This window comes from Schistocerca serialis, chromosome 5, assembly GCF_023864345.2.
Source record: "Schistocerca serialis cubense isolate TAMUIC-IGC-003099 chromosome 5, iqSchSeri2.2, whole genome shotgun sequence".
NCBI classification, from domain to species: domain Eukaryota; kingdom Metazoa; phylum Arthropoda; class Insecta; order Orthoptera; family Acrididae; genus Schistocerca; species Schistocerca serialis.
Genome location: NC_064642.1, coordinates 570,124,473 through 570,140,107, shown reverse-complemented (window position 1 = coordinate 570,140,107; position 15,635 = coordinate 570,124,473). Strand labels below are relative to the sequence as shown.

Below are 15,635 nucleotides of genomic sequence, written 5' to 3'. Positions count from 1 at the left end.
CATCTGGTAGGCCCACATGGTAATAATGGTGCAGCACTATAGTGTAGGCTGCACTAGCAAATTGCACATGCTGTCCTTAAAAGTTACACTACATATTCCCAAAATCCTTTCAACAAATAAGTTTCCATTCACCTTCCTAACACTGATTTCATGTGCTGATTGAATTTCATATAAAAATTCTAAATATGTATGCTATTTTTTATCAGCATTCAGCAAAAATGTTGATACAAATCAGATACATAATTAGCAATTGCTTCTGTGATAAAAACTTTATTTTTTTTAATTATTGGTTCGTTTTGAGTAGTTATCTAATTTCTTTGTGTTATGTAACAAAGACATTTCATTAAAGAAGTATTGAAAGACATTAAAATGAACTATGGATGAAAATTTTGTTTTGAATAATTTGTCCAGTGCTGTAACACCCATTTTGAATATACTGCCATAGGTTCCACTTCATTTCAGCTTGTATTTTAGGTGGATGTCTAGTAACAGTGTTGTAAAACAAGCAATAGACAAAATATTAATGCTTTTATTTTAAACATATGTTCGTGCATGTGTAGATAGCTGATGCATTCCATTAGCACAAGTTTCAAACTCAAAGCTCAGATGGAATACGAAATGTGACTGCAACATTAATGAAAAGATAAGAAACATTGGATTAATGTAGATAATGGTGCTATTTTCACACAAGATGTGTGCATAAGACTGACTTCAACTGTTGTGTGAATGAGAATGATAGGTAAGCTGTTAGAGAGGGTAAGCATATATTAGGACCAGTTTGAAACTAATGCCTCCTATTTTTTCTCCTTCATTAAGTTGGTGATGTAGTTATCATTAATTTTGTAACACTTCGGAGACCAAGCCAAAGCGAAAACTTGACTCATTTCATGTGAGAACAATGTATGAACATCTCACGACCTGCCTCTTGCCTGGTGCTGCATTCTGTTGTCAATTTCTGGAATTAGTTTGAAAGAAAAGTTAGTAAATGTTACAGCTGCTGTTGTGAATGGATGAGCCAATATGATCGCATTGATATAATTTTGTGCATGTACTCATTAGGTTTCGCAGTTTGCTGAAGTTCTACTACAGGTGTGTCATGTTTATTGAGTGACCAAGAAATTCTGAAATTCAGGACAAAGAAATTGCTCAATAATTCACCTTGCATCAATTTCTTGGAAGGATGATTATACTTTCTGTCATTATTTTAAAATTTGTTATCGATCAAAGAACTAAAGTAATATTTAAAATTAGCCTTGAAGCTCAGCCCTTAAAAAATATGTTTTACTCTTGAAAATACTTTAGTTAAAAAGGTGCCAGAAACATTTTAAATAATTGTATAAATGGCAAAAGGCATCTTCTAGAAGCCTGAATTCTCCTCCAGAAAATATTTACAAGCTGCAGAGCACCAAACATTCACCATTTTTAAACCATGAATTTGGCACACTTTTGCAAACCCATTTCTGTAACCTGTGCCAAAGCCAGCATCCTACATCAACTGATGGGAGCACTATACAAGTTCAGAAAACCGATGGCATTGACATGTTCTGTGATTGAGTTCCTTACTGCAGAAGGTGAAATGCCATGTTACATTCATGAAAGGCTGAAGATGATGTATGGAAATGTTACAGTGGATGTCATCATGTAGACAGTGTTCATTGCTGTAGAGAAGTAGAACGGCAAATGCCGTTGACTGATGCAACACAGAGCAACTAGCCAGCAACTACAGTGACTTTACACAACATCCAACATGTCAATTGAATCATACACAGTGAGTGCTGGGTAACAACAGATGAAATATATCACCTGTTATCCATTGGTAGAGGCAGTGTGATGGCCATTATTGAAAACTAGGCTACTCCAAGATTTGTGTATGCTGGATATAAGGACCATGATTTTTACTGCACAGGTATACATACTCTTGTTTCAAGGTGGAAAAAAAACTTTGGATGAAGATGGTGATTATATTGAAAAGTGAGAAATTAATTGTTAATGTCATAGCTGTTATCCTACAGCATTTACTTTTCTTGTAAAGTAAAAAGAAAGAAAAGGAGGCATTACTTTCTGACCAACCCTCGTAGTAGCTACAAAGTGAACAATATTGATGAAGAGAGATATTTGATATATTTTCAAATCCTAGTGTCATGTCCTATCTTTTATTTGTCATTCCAGTTTATTCACTAAGTTCTGAATTACTCTAACATTTTTGTGATATTGCTGGTGTGACATGTCAAAGTAGCTACTTTATTGCAGGAAATTCTATATACCAGTTTCTACAGAGATGCTTGGAGTTGCTTCGCAAGGAATTCAGTGAGTTAAAGACAGTTACTGCTGATCAACTGATGTATGTGAAAGAGGATCTGATTTTACCTCATCACTACACATTTTATGATTTCATTGTTACAAAGGTATGTACATTAAATATATAAATTGTTCTTTCATTGATTAGTAAATATGAATATAAATAAATGTAAGTTGTTTTCCACATTACAGAAGGTTTTTTCAGTGTAGATGTGAAGCCCTTTCATAAGACGCTATCAGTGTATCTTCTGAGCAATTTTTTAATTTAATTCTGCTTGCCAAAGAAATTGAACTAGAAAAGACAAAAGTTGTAGTTTAAGAGAAATTTGAGTGATCTGAATCAGAGATCCGTCTTCAGTGGATGAAGGAATGAAACCAAAGGAAGGAAAAGGAAATAGATGTTTTGAAATTCAAAGCCACCAAATGTAGGTGTTGTAATTGTCTAAAGTTATTTGGAGCTCATAGATTTATTTATTTATTTATCCATCCGTCCATCCATTCCTGGAGCCTTCGCAGATGACTTCAGGGGAGGGAGAGAGAGAGAGAGAGAGAGGGAGAGAGAGAGAGAGTGTGTGAGTGTGTACATGCACGCATGTGCGTGGATAGTGCTAATGTACTCACGCTGTTGATTGTTTGAATTATTCCTAGATTTCTTTATACAGTATACTCCCGATTATTTGGGGTAACATGGGAGGAGGCAGGGGAAAGGGGGGGGGGGAGGGGGGGGGATGCCTGAATCGAAAAACACAAATAATCAAGATATTTTCAAACATGTATACAGAACAATGTCTGTTGGATGAATAGTAGCAGCAGAGTCGGTGGTCCATGTCTGAGCATGCAGTCGCAGTCATCTTCCACTGCCAGTCTGACTTTGCATCCGCCAGCCCAAGTGTTTGGCAACCCACACTGCCAGTCCCCGTGTATGTGATGCATCTTTTTTTTTTAACACAAATATTCCATACATGAATAATCAGAAGAACATTGTATCACCTTATACATACATGTATATTAAGAGGAAATCAGTTACTTTGGAAAAAATAGATATGAAATAAAAAGAAAAAAATACTGTTCTGCCTCCTGCAGTTATCAGCTGCTGTTTTACTCTTAACCCTTTCCACTGCGTAATGCAGGCACAAATTGTCCCTGTGCACTCTAAATAAATTTCCGCTGCCTGGGCCACAGAAGATTGTGCTAGTCTCTTTGTGGAAACAATGAGGCCCCTGACCAACAATTAGGGTGTACATTAAAACAAAAATTGCACTTCTAGGCAAATATATTTACATAAGTATTGCAATACAATTTTTTTCATTGTGTGATAGTTTTTGAAGCTCTTCAGGGTGGACTGTTTCCATCATCATTTCAATCTAATAGTTTAGAAATAAATGATTAATGGAAAATCTCATATAAGATGTGAAACAAATACTAACAAAGAGATAGAGGGGCTGGCCAGTACTTACCTCAGCTCAGTACAGCCGATAGATACACATAAAACAGAACTGAAAATTTACATTCCTAGCTTTCGGAACTTTGTTCCTTCATCAGGGAGGAGAGAGGGGGAAAAAAAAGGGAAGAAGGGAAAGTGGATTCAGTTACTCACAACCCAGGTTATGAAGCAACAGGGAAAGGTAAACAGGGAGGGTGACAAGGATGGAGGCATGGTTGTCAGAGGGAAGCCAAAGATATTCTACTGTAAGTACTGTGCCAGCTTCAACCAAAGAGGATGCATACAGAAGTAAAGAGGTATATAGTATAAAGATAAACACAACTACGTAGGATGAAAAGATGCGTGAATGGCTAAAGAGGAAAGGGAAAGAGGAGAAGACTGAAGAGTGAATGGGAGTGAGTTTGTTTAACGTAGGTTCAGTCCAGGGGGATGGCGGGATGAAAGGATGTGTTGGAGTGCAAGTTCCCATCTCCGCAGTTCAGAGGGACTGGTGTTGGGTGGGAGAAGCCAAATGGCACATATGGTGTAGCAGGTTCCTAGGTCCCTAGAATTATGCTGGAGGGCATGCTCCGCTACTGGGTATTGGGCATCTCCTAGGCGGACAGTTCGTCTGTGTCCGTTCATGCGCTCAGCCAGTTTGGTTGTTGTCATGCCGATGTAAAAGGCTGTGCAGTGCAGGCATGTCAGTTGATAAATGACATGTGTAGTTTCACACGTAGCCCTGCCTTGAATTGTGTATGTTTTACCAGTAGCGGGGCTGGAGTAGGTGGTTGTGGGCGGATGCATGGGGCAGGTTTTGCAGCGGGGTCGGTTACAGGGGTAGGAACCGCTGGGTAGAGAAGGTAGTCTGGGAATATTGTAGGGTTTAACAAGGATGTTACGGAGGTTAGGGGGGCGACGAAAGGCAACTCTGGGTGGTGTGGGGAGAATTTTGTCAAGGGATGATCTCATTTCAGGGGTTGACTTGAGAAAGTCATATCCCTGGCGGAGTAATTTGTTGATGTTTTCGAGGCCAGGATAATATTGGGTGACAAGGGGGATACTTCTGTGTGGTCTGGGGGTAGGAACATTGTTGTTGGATGGGGAGGAATGTATTGCTCGGGAAATCTGTTTGTGGACAAGGTCTGCAGGATAGTTGCGGGAGAGGAAAGCACTGGTCAGGTTATTGGTGTAGTTGTTGAGGGATTCGTCACTGGAGCAGATACGTTTGCCACGAATACCTAGGCTGTAGGGAAGGGAGCGTTTGATGTGGAAAGGATGGCAGCTATCAAAGTGAAGGTACTGTTGTTTGTTTGTGGGTTTGATATGGACATAGGTGTGGATGTGAGCTTCAACAAGATGAAGGTCAACATCCAGGAAGGTGGCTTGGGTTTTGGAGAAGGACCAGGTGAAATTCAGATTCGAAAAGGAGTTGAGGTTATGGAGGAAATTAAGGAGTGTTTCTTCACCATGAGTCCAGACCACAAAGATGTCATCTATAAACCTATACCAGGCCAGGGGAAGCAGCTGTTGGGTCTTCAGGAAAGCCTCCTCCATGCGGCCCATGAAGAGGTTGGCATAGGAGGGAGCCATCCTGGTTCCCATGGCCGTTCCCCTGATTTGTTTGTAGGTCTGGCCTTCAAAAGTGAAGTAATTATGGGTGAGGATGAAGTTGGTAAGTGTGATAAGGAACGAGGTTTTTGGAAGATCTTCGGCTGGGCGTTGGGAGAGGTAGTGCTCAAGGGCAGAGAGACCATGGGTATGTGGGATGTTTGTGTAAAGGGATGTAGCATCTATGGTGACAAGAAAGGTTTCAGGTGGGAGAGGAGTGGGAATGGATTTGAGGCGTTCTAGGAAGTGGTTTGTGTCTTTGATGTAGGATGGGAGTCTGCGGGTGATAGGTTGTAGGTGCTGGTCTACCAGAGCTGAGATACGTTCGGTTGGGGATTTGAAGCCTGCTACAATGGGACGGCCAGGATGGTTCTCTTTGTGAATTTTGGGTAATAGGTAGAAGGTAGGGGTACGTGGCTCAGGTGGAGTGAGTAAGTCTATGGAAGCCGTTGTGAGGCCTTGTGAGGGACCTTGGATTTTTAGGATTTTTTGCAGCTCAGTCTGGATGGAGGGAATGGGATCCTGGGTAACAGCTTTGTAGGTTGAGGTGTCAGAGAGTTGCCGCAGTCCTTCTGCCACATACTCCACACGGTCAAGTACGACAGTTGTGGAGCCTTTATCCGCCGGGAGGATGACAATAGAGTGGTCTATTTTCAGCTCTTTAATGGCACGGGATTCAGCTGGGGTGATGTTGGGGGTTGTTGGGATGTTCTTCAAGAAGGACTGGGAGGCAACACTGGATGTGAGGAATTCCTGAAATGTCTGCAAGGGATGGTTTTGGGGGAGGGGAGGAGGATCCCTTTGAGAAGGCAGTCGGAACTGTTCTAGACAGGGTTCAACACTGGGTCTAGTACTTGGGGGGGGCTGTGTTTGGGTAGTGAAGTGATATTTCCAGTTGAGGTTCCGGGTGAATGAGAGGAGATCTTTAACCAGGGCAGTGTGATTGAATTTAGGTGTGGGGCTAAAGGTTAAGCCTTTTGATAGAACAGATGTCTCTGGAGGAGAGAGGGATCTGGATGAGAGGTTTAGGACTGAATTGGGACTGGTGATATGTGGCATTTGACTGTGGTTATAGTTGAGATTTGGTCTGTGTGGGGTATGTGCTGGGATGGGGAGATTGAGTAGGGTGGCTAGGCTAGGTTTGTTGGCTATGAGGGGGGTTTGTTGAAGGTTCTGTTGTGGTTGGTGTTTGTGAGGGATAGGGAGAGGGACCCCACTTCTTAGGTGTTGCACTAGCACTGTGGATAGTTTTTTCAGGTGTTGTGTGGCATGGAACTCAAGTTTGCAGCTGGCTTCTAGGATGATGTTCCTCAGTGTGTTCTCCAAGCAAGGGTTTGAGAGGTGGAGGACTTTGAAGAGAGATAGGAGCTGTTGGGAGTGGTGGTTACATGAAGTAGTGTAGAGATTCAGGACAAGTTGGGTAAGGGCTAAGGATTGAAGGTTCTGGAATTCCAGGAGAGACTGGTGGAAGGAGGAATTGCACCCAGAGATGGGAACTTTTAAGGTAAGCCCTTTAGGGGTAATTCCAAAGGTTAAGCAGGACTGGAGGAAAAGTATGTGGGATTGCAGTTTGGCTACAGTGAATGCATGTTTCCGGAATGAATGTAAATAATGTGGTATAGGATTAGGGTACATAGTGGGTAACTGGTGGGTAGGGAAATTAAATAACTAAAGTTGAGATAGTAATCATAAGAAGGAGTAAAACACGGAGGGAAGGACGAGAAGGAAAGAAATTGTGTGGGTAATGTTCAATACCAAAGGAAGACCAGTAAATAAGAAAAATACGGAAAAAGTTGACCAGACCAAGCAAGTATGTCCAGATCAGGGGAAAAAGAACACACGTAGCTCAAAAACAGAAAGAGCGAGTGGCGAAAAAAGATCGCGCGTGCCGCAAAATCGATCGCGCGTGCCGCAAAAGCGATCGCGCGAGCCGCAAAAGCGATCGCGCGTGCCGCAAAAGCGATCGCGCGTGCCGCAAAAGCGATCGCGCGTGCCGCAAAAAAGATCGCGGGTGGGGCAGAAATGTCCCAAAATTTTTTCTTGTGGCAGAGAAAGATAGCCAATGGCACAAAAGTATCGCCAGCAACAAGAAATCGACGGAAATGGATGATATTGGTAGGTGTGGAAGAGATTGTTGGCAGTGATTGTTGGCTGGGAAACAGCGAATAACGAACGTTAAAACTATGGAATGTTGAATAAATATAAAAGAGAAGAGGACTATAAACGGAACAAGATAATAGGAGGAAGATGAAACTAGCACAGTTGGTGACGAAAATATTTATTTATGTATATATAAAACACTGAAGAAGAGAATGTGTTAAGATGACAGACGTAAGTGATAGCTAACAAAAGGGACAAAACAATGAAGGATGTGGACCATATAGGTGATCTAAATGATTAATGGAAAATCTCATATAAGATGTGAAACAAATACTAACAAAGAGATAGAGGGGCTGGCCAGTACTTACCTCAGCTCAGTACAGCCGATAGATACACATAAAACAGAACTGAAAATTTACATTCCTAGCTTTCGGAACTTTGTTCCTTCATCAGGGAGGAGAGAGGGGGAAAAAAAAGGGAAGAAGGGAAAGTGGATTCAGTTACTCACAACCCAGGTTATGAAGCAACAGGGAAAGGTAAACAGGGAGGGTGGCAAGGATGGAGGCATGGTTGTCAGAGGGAAGCCAAAGATATTCTACTGTAAGTACTGTGCCAGCTTCAACCAAAGAGGATGCATACAGAAGTAAAGAGGTATATAGTATAAAGATAAACACAACTACGTAGGATGAAAAGATGCGTGAATGGCTAAAGAGGAAAGGGAAAGAGGAGAAGACTGAAGAGTGAATGGGAGTGAGTTTGTTTAACGTAGGTTCAGTCCAGGGGGATGGCGGGATGAAAGGATGTGTTGGAGTGCAAGTTCCCATCTCCGCAGTTCAGAGGGACTGGTGTTGGGTGGGAGAAGCCAAATGGCACATATGGTGTAGCAGGTTCCTAGGTCCCTAGAATTATGCTGGAGGGCATGCTCCGCTACTGAGTATTGGGCATCTCCTAGGCGGACAGTTCGTCTGTGTCCGTTCATGCGCTCAGCCAGTTTGGTTGTTGTCATGCCGATGTAAAAGGCTGTGCAGTGCAGGCATGTCAGTTGATAAATGACATGTGTAGTTTCACACGTAGCCCTGCCTTGAATTGTGTATGTTTTACCAGTAGCGGGGCTGGAGTAGGTGGTTGTGGGCGGATGCATGGGGCAGGTTTTGCAGCGGGGTCGGTTACAGGGGTAGGAACCGCTGGGTAGAGAAGGTAGTCTGGGAATATTGTAGGGTTTAACAAGGATGTTACGGAGGTTAGGGGGGCGACGAAAGGCAACTCTGGGTGGTGTGGGGAGACCCAACAGCTGCTTCCCCTGGCCTGGTATAGGTTTATAGATGACATCTTTGTGGTCTGGACTCATGGTGAAGAAACACTCCTTAATTTCCTCCATAACCTCAACTCCTTTTCGAATCTGAATTTCACCTGGTCCTTCTCCAAAACCCAAGCCACCTTCCTGGATGTTGACCTTCATCTTGTTGAAGCTCACATCCACACCTATGTCCATATCAAACCCACAAACAAACAACAGTACCTTCACTTTGATAGCTGCCATCCTTTCCACATCAAACGCTCCCTTCCCTACAGCCTAGGTATTCGTGGCAAACGTATCTGCTCCAGTGACGAATCCCTCAACAACTACACCAATAACCTGACCAGTGCTTTCCTCTCCCGCAACTATCCTGCAGACCTTGTCCACAAACAGATTTCCCGAGCAATACATTCCTCCCCATCCAACAACAATGTTCCTACCCCCTGACCACACAGAAGTATCCCCCTTGTCACCCAATATTATCCTGGCCTCGAAAACATCAACAAATTACTCCGCCAGGGATATGACTTTCTCAAGTCAACCCCTGAAATGAGATCATCCCTTGACAAAATTCTCCCCACACCACCCAGAGTTGCCTTTCGTCGCCCCCCTAACCTCCGTAACATCCTTGTTAAACCCTACAATATTCCCAGACTACCTTCTCTACCCAGCGGTTCCTACCCCTGTAACCGACCCCGCTGCAAAACCTGCCCCATGCATCCGCCCACAACCACCTACTCCAGCCCCGCTACTGGTAAAACATACACAATTCAAGGCAGGGCTACGTGTGAAACTACACATGTCATTTATCAACTGACATGCCTGCACTGCACAGCCTTTTACATCGGCATGACAACAACCAAACTGGCTGAGCGCATGAACGGACACAGACGAACTGTCCGCCTAGGAGATGCCCAATACCCAGTAGCGGAGCATGCCCTCCAGCATAATTCTAGGGACCTAGGAACCTGCTACACCATATGTGCCATTTGGCTTCTCCCACCCAACACCAGTCCCTCTGAACTGCGGAGATGGGAACTTGCACTCCAACACATCCTTTCATCCCGCCATCCCCCTGGACTGAACCTACGTTAAACAAACTCACTCCCATTCACTCTTCAGTCTTCTCCTCTTTCCCTTTCCTCTTTAGCCATTCACGCATCTTTTCATCCTACGTAGTTGTGTTTATCTTTATACTATATACCTCTTTACTTCTGTATGCATCCTCTTTGGTTGAAGCTGGCACAGTACTTACAGTAGAATATCTTTGGCTTCCCTCTGACAACCATGCCTCCATCCTTGCCACCCTCCCTGTTTACCTTTCCCTGTTGCTTCATAACCTGGGTTGTGAGTAACTGAATCCACTTTCCCTTCTTCCCTTTTTTTTTCCCCTCTCTCCTCCCTGATGAAGGAACAAAGTTCCGAAAGCTAGGAATGTAAATTTTCAGTTCTGTTTTATGTGTATCTATCGGCTGTACTGAGCTGAGGTAAGTACTGGCCAGCCCCTCTATCTCTTTGTTAGTTTAGAAATAAGTCAGTCATCAGCAGAATCAGTGTCAATGCCATTTCCACTTACACATTCCTCTAAAAGCTCCACAATCTCTTCCTCAGAAATGACATGCGTGAAGAACTAGCCATTTCCCACCTACCAAATTGACATAATAATTACATCCTCTCTCTCAATACAACTGCTACAGTCCAACACTGAGTTAATGCGGGCTTCCCCAGATGGCAGTACTATGCAGCATGGTTAGATTAAAGAATGGAGCATACGAGAGCTACAAAAAATTGTGTTGAATGAGGCTTGACATCATAGTGGAAAACAAAATTTACAATGTCGAGTGCCACACGCCATTGGAGAGGAAAGGGTTAATACCACAAACAAGACCGTCCTGAGCTCTGATATTCTGATAAATTATAAAAGTGGCTAATAAGACACTTTTTATTTTTTTGCTTTAGAAAATAACATTCCATTCTGAACCCGACAAAGGGGGGGGGGGGGGGCTGTTTTATATGGAAATTATTTTTATTTCAAGTATTGTGATTGTAATGGGACAGTTCATTGTTAATTAACTTCTGTTATTAAACACAAATAGTGTTAGGGAGAGAAGCTGGTAAGTATAAGAATCCCTGGGTGCATGTAAGGGCTTTTGCAAGATGTTCAGATATTAAATTACACAATGTTCTTGCTACATATTTCTGTAGAGTGAATACTTTTTTGATATTGTGTTACTCCAGAACATTATGCCATAGGATGGTATTGAATGAAAAGATGCAAAGCATTCTCATTGGCAGGTCAAAACATGATAAAGAAGATACTCCAGCATTTAAGGCTAAAACTGATTAATAATGTTTTAAAACATATAGATGTGTGTGTTCTACCACCCATCAAGGTAATTTGTCTGTGAAACAGTACACTTGCTAACAATCAGTGTTCGAAGGCTAACATAATGTTTCCACACACAGTAGTTACAAAATCATATTTCCCAAAACAGCTCATCTCTCATTGTTCATCAAAGAGTAAAGGTCGAATTTAAATTAAGTGATTACAATACAGTGAAATGGAACAACTTGTAACAAAGATCTGGCAAGTATTATCAGTCAGACACACACTGCACTCAAACTCTTATGGGAATCAGTGAAATAGAGCGAGTAATGAGGATAATGGGCAAGGGATCCTACATTAGCAGTGTGTGGACAAGTAGAGAATTTGAATCTGATGGGAGGCATGCTGGGGTAGTCCATGCAGTTGTGATGACCACTGTGTCCAGAAGGCACAGTAGTCAGCGCACCTGCCTAGTAAGTGGAATACCTGAATTTGAATCCCTGTCCTCCACAAACTTCCAGCTTTCTTCATTGATTTAAGTCAATGCCCACTGGCAGATAGTGTCATTAATTCCTTTGTGTGTTGATGGCTTTTGGAGCCAGTGGCTTGTTTTTCTGACAGAAGCGTTGAAGGGGGAGGAAGAGGGGTGAAGTAAAAGGACTGGAGAGGTTTAGGAAAATGGGTAGAGTTCTGAAAAGTTAGCCAGAACTCTGGATCAAGGGAGACTTAATATATATGAAATTATGTAACATGTCCACATGTTTGCCCTGTGAAGTATCCATACTGTTCCATGCTGAAGAGTGGTTCTATCAAGTCAGCACAGGATTTCAGTAGTTTTGGTGAAATAAGATCATGGGCAGAAGAGTTACTGCTTTTGATAAATCTAAAGATTTTTATGATGTCTCTGATAGCTGATTTGGCAAAACTGCCTGATGGAGAATGCAATAGCTATGTAAATAAGTCTCCTTTTGATAGCTCATTTTTGGTCCATGTTAGGAAGAATTAACTCAATTAAGTGAGCAATTGGTTTTTTCTTGGGATTTTGATTTTTTTGTGCATAATGTGTGGTTTTACTTTTTTAATGATATGATGGACAATTTTGCAACGCTGCTCATAGTGCAGATTCAAGTCTTAGTTAGAGCTATCCTCTGTATTAAATAAAACTTTTTGTTGCCACTAGACAGCTCAATTCCATATTTTGCCTATCATTTCTATTGCCTTCCACTGTTGTCATCCCTGACCCTTTCTAGTGGAAAACTAGATTTGTAGTATTGTTTGAATATTTTTATGAAATCATTAAACTCCACATCTGCTGGGTATCCTTCGTAAATTTCCACCCCTTGTTCATCCTGTAAATTCTCTCTGAACAGAGACTGACTGAATCACCATTTGCAATTTATATTTTTGTCTTCGTAGCCAAATCTAATTGACAGGGATGGCCAAATTCAATTATTACATTCTCATTCTGGCAAAGAACGTTGTGTGTAGCAACAAACAACCAAATAAAGGTGGGTTATACACTACTGGCCATTAAAATTGTTACACCACGAGGATGACGTGCTACAGACGCGAAATTTAACCGACAGGAATAAGATGCTTTGCAAATTATTAGCTTTCCAGAGCATTCACACAAGGTTGGCGCCGGTGGCGACACCTATAACGTGCTGACATGAGGAAAGTTTCTGACCGATTTCTCATACACAAACAGCAGTTGACTGGCGTTGCCTGGTAAATCGATGTTGTGTTGCCTCGTGTAAGGTGGAGAAATGCTTACCATCACATTTCCGACTTTGATAAAGGTCGGATTGTAGCCTATCGCGATTGCGGTTTATCGTATCGCGAAATTGCTGCTCGCGTTGGTCGAGATCCAATGACTGTTGGCAGAATATGGAATCGGTGGGTTCAGGAGGGTAATACGGAACGCTGTGCTGGATCCCAACGGCCTTGTATCACTAGCAGTCGAGATGACACGCATCTTATCCTCATGGCTGTAACGGATCGTGCAGCCATGTCTTGATCCCTGAGTCAACAGATGGGGACGTTTCAAAGACAACAACCATCTGCATGAACAGTTCGACGATGTTTGCAGCAGCATGGACTATCAGCTCGGAGACCATGGATGCGGTTACCCTTGACGCTGCATCACAGACAGGAGCGCCTGCGATCGTGTACTCAATGACGAACCTGGCTGCACGAGTGGAAAAATGTCATTTTTTCGGATGAATCCAGGTTCTGTTTCCAGCATCATGATGGTCGCATCCGTGTTTGGCGACATCGCAGTGACCGCACATTGGAAGTGTGAATTCGTCATCGCCATACTGGCGTATCATCCGGCGTGATGGTATGGGGTGGCATTGGTTACACGGCTCGGTCACCTCTTGTTTGAATTGACGGCACTTTGAACAGTGGACGTTACATTTCAGATGCGTTACGACCTGTGGCTCTACCATTCATTTGATCCCTGCGAAACCCTACATTTCAGCAGGATAATGCACGACCGCATGTTGCAGGTCCTGTACGGGCCTTTCTGGATACAGAAAATGTTCGACTGCTGCCCTGGTCAGCACATTCTCCAGATCTCTCACCAATTGAAGACGTCTGGTTGGTCAATGGTGGCCGAGCAACTGGCTCGTCACAATACGCTAGTCACTACTCTTGATGAACTGTGGTATCGCGTTGGAGGTGCATGGGCAGCTGTTCCTGTACACGCCTTCCAAGCTCTGTTTGACTCAATGTCCAGGCGTATCAAGGCCGTTATTACAGTCAAAGGTGGTTGTTCTGGGTACTGGTTTCTGAGGATTTATGCACCCAAATTGCGTGAAAATGTAATAACATGTCAGGTCTAGTGTAATATATTGGTCCAATGAATACCCGTTTATCATCTGCATTTCTTCTTGGTGTAGCAATTTTAATGGCCAGTAGTGTATGTAGTTGTGCAGGCAATGCATGTGTCACTAACAGACAGTTTGAAAAATGCAACATGTAATAAGATTAAAAAATTCATCTGTGCTGTAAGAAAGTGGTTGTGCTAGCTGTCATAGTGTTTTGATCAAGAAAATGGAAATTTTGTACTATGTTGACTATCTTTTAGCTACCTTTGTAATAAGGGTCTCAAGGCGTATTTCCTGACAGGCTTAAACATGCTGTAGTAATACACCCATCTATAAAACTCCTCTGACCACAGACCTACTTCACTTTACCTGGTATTTTGAATTTTGTTGTCTATACTAACTCATTTTCCTGTGAATATCTTGTTAACTGCCTGTCTGTTTGGCTTTCATGGAAGGTTCTCCACAAAGAACGGCCCACAAATGAAGTCGTGATAGAACAAAAAAAAAGTGGCCAATAATCCTGTATTTTGTGATGTTGCTAAAGCCTTTAAACAGGTATATCACAAAATTCTACTGTGTGTGATATGTCATTAATGGCATCTCTCTTTGTTACATAGAATCATCATACCAAAAAGCAGAGATGCCTCGTTGACAGACTGTGTCACAGGCATGAAACTGTCCTCACAAGGGGGAATATAAAATATGGGGTCCCTCAGGGATTGGTACAGAGTCCATCCTTATTCTTAACCTACATAATTACCTTCCAATAACTTAAAAGATTGGTTCAGAAACTGTAAAATTTACAAATGATCCAAACGTACTAATTCAGTGTCTCAATTCAACATAAGCAGACACAGCTCATATGATAGCTGAGCAAAGCTACAAGTGGTTAACATAGACTCATGCTATTTCAAATCGGCAATAATGACCCTTTAGCACCAGAAGTAAACACCCTGAACTAAATGGAACCCTCTGTGTTAAAGTCCATGGGATGCAGTTGGTTAACAATTTAAAATAACCAACACATAGATAAACTAATTGTGACTTACGCATCTCATGACCCACATTTGCAATTCCCAACTCAAATTGCCAGATCGTCATGTATGAATTGATCCACTGATGTGGCAGTTCGGAAGATTAAAGTTTTCTTTGTTTCTTGTATTGCCATATCCTCCTGAGTGCTGATATATTTTTTGAATATTTTAAAAAGAACATACATGAACCATATAGGAACAAATTCATTGCAAGTATAGTATACTATACTTCAGGTTCCAGTAAATTCTAAGCTATTCATTAATTTTAATGAGTAGATTAATGGATGTTGTTAAGGATGTTTCCCATTTATAACAATATATGAAAAGGATAGTTGCTACTCACCATATAGCGGAGACGCTGAATCGCAGGAAGGCACAACAAAAAGTCTGTCAGGAAGTTAGCTCTCGGCCAACGAGGCCTTTGTCAAATGTAGACAACATACACACACGCACAAACTCACGCAAACACAATTACCACACACATGACAACAGACTCTGGCAGCTAGAGCCAGACCACAAGCAGCAGGGCATTATGGGAGAGGCAACTGGGCGAGGGTAAGGAGGAGGCTGTGGTGGGGAGGGGGCGGGATAGCAGGGTAGGGGTCAGGGACGGTAAAGTGCTGCTGGGAGTGTGCAGGGACAAGGTGGAGAGTGGAGCAGCTAGGTGCAGTCAGGTGCACCTCCCTTAACACTAACATCCCCAACGCCCATGGCC

The 15,635-nt window shown here is 42.5% G+C and overlaps 1 protein-coding gene across 3 annotated transcripts in view; it reads left to right on the top strand.

Annotated features, from left to right (window-relative positions):
• LOC126482291 (protein FAM50 homolog) overlaps positions 1 to 15,635 on the top strand; it is a 94,155-nt gene that overhangs the window by 60,386 nt on the left and 18,134 nt on the right. For all 3 annotated transcript variants that reach the window (XR_007587622.1, XM_050106291.1, XM_050106290.1), the window contains exon 6: positions 2,251 to 2,405. Coding sequence is in view for 2 of the 3 variants with exons in the window: in XM_050106291.1 (XP_049962248.1) it covers positions 2,251 to 2,405 (155 nt within the window). In the remaining variant the exon portion in view is untranslated. The remainder of the gene's footprint in view (positions 1 to 2,250; positions 2,406 to 15,635) is intronic.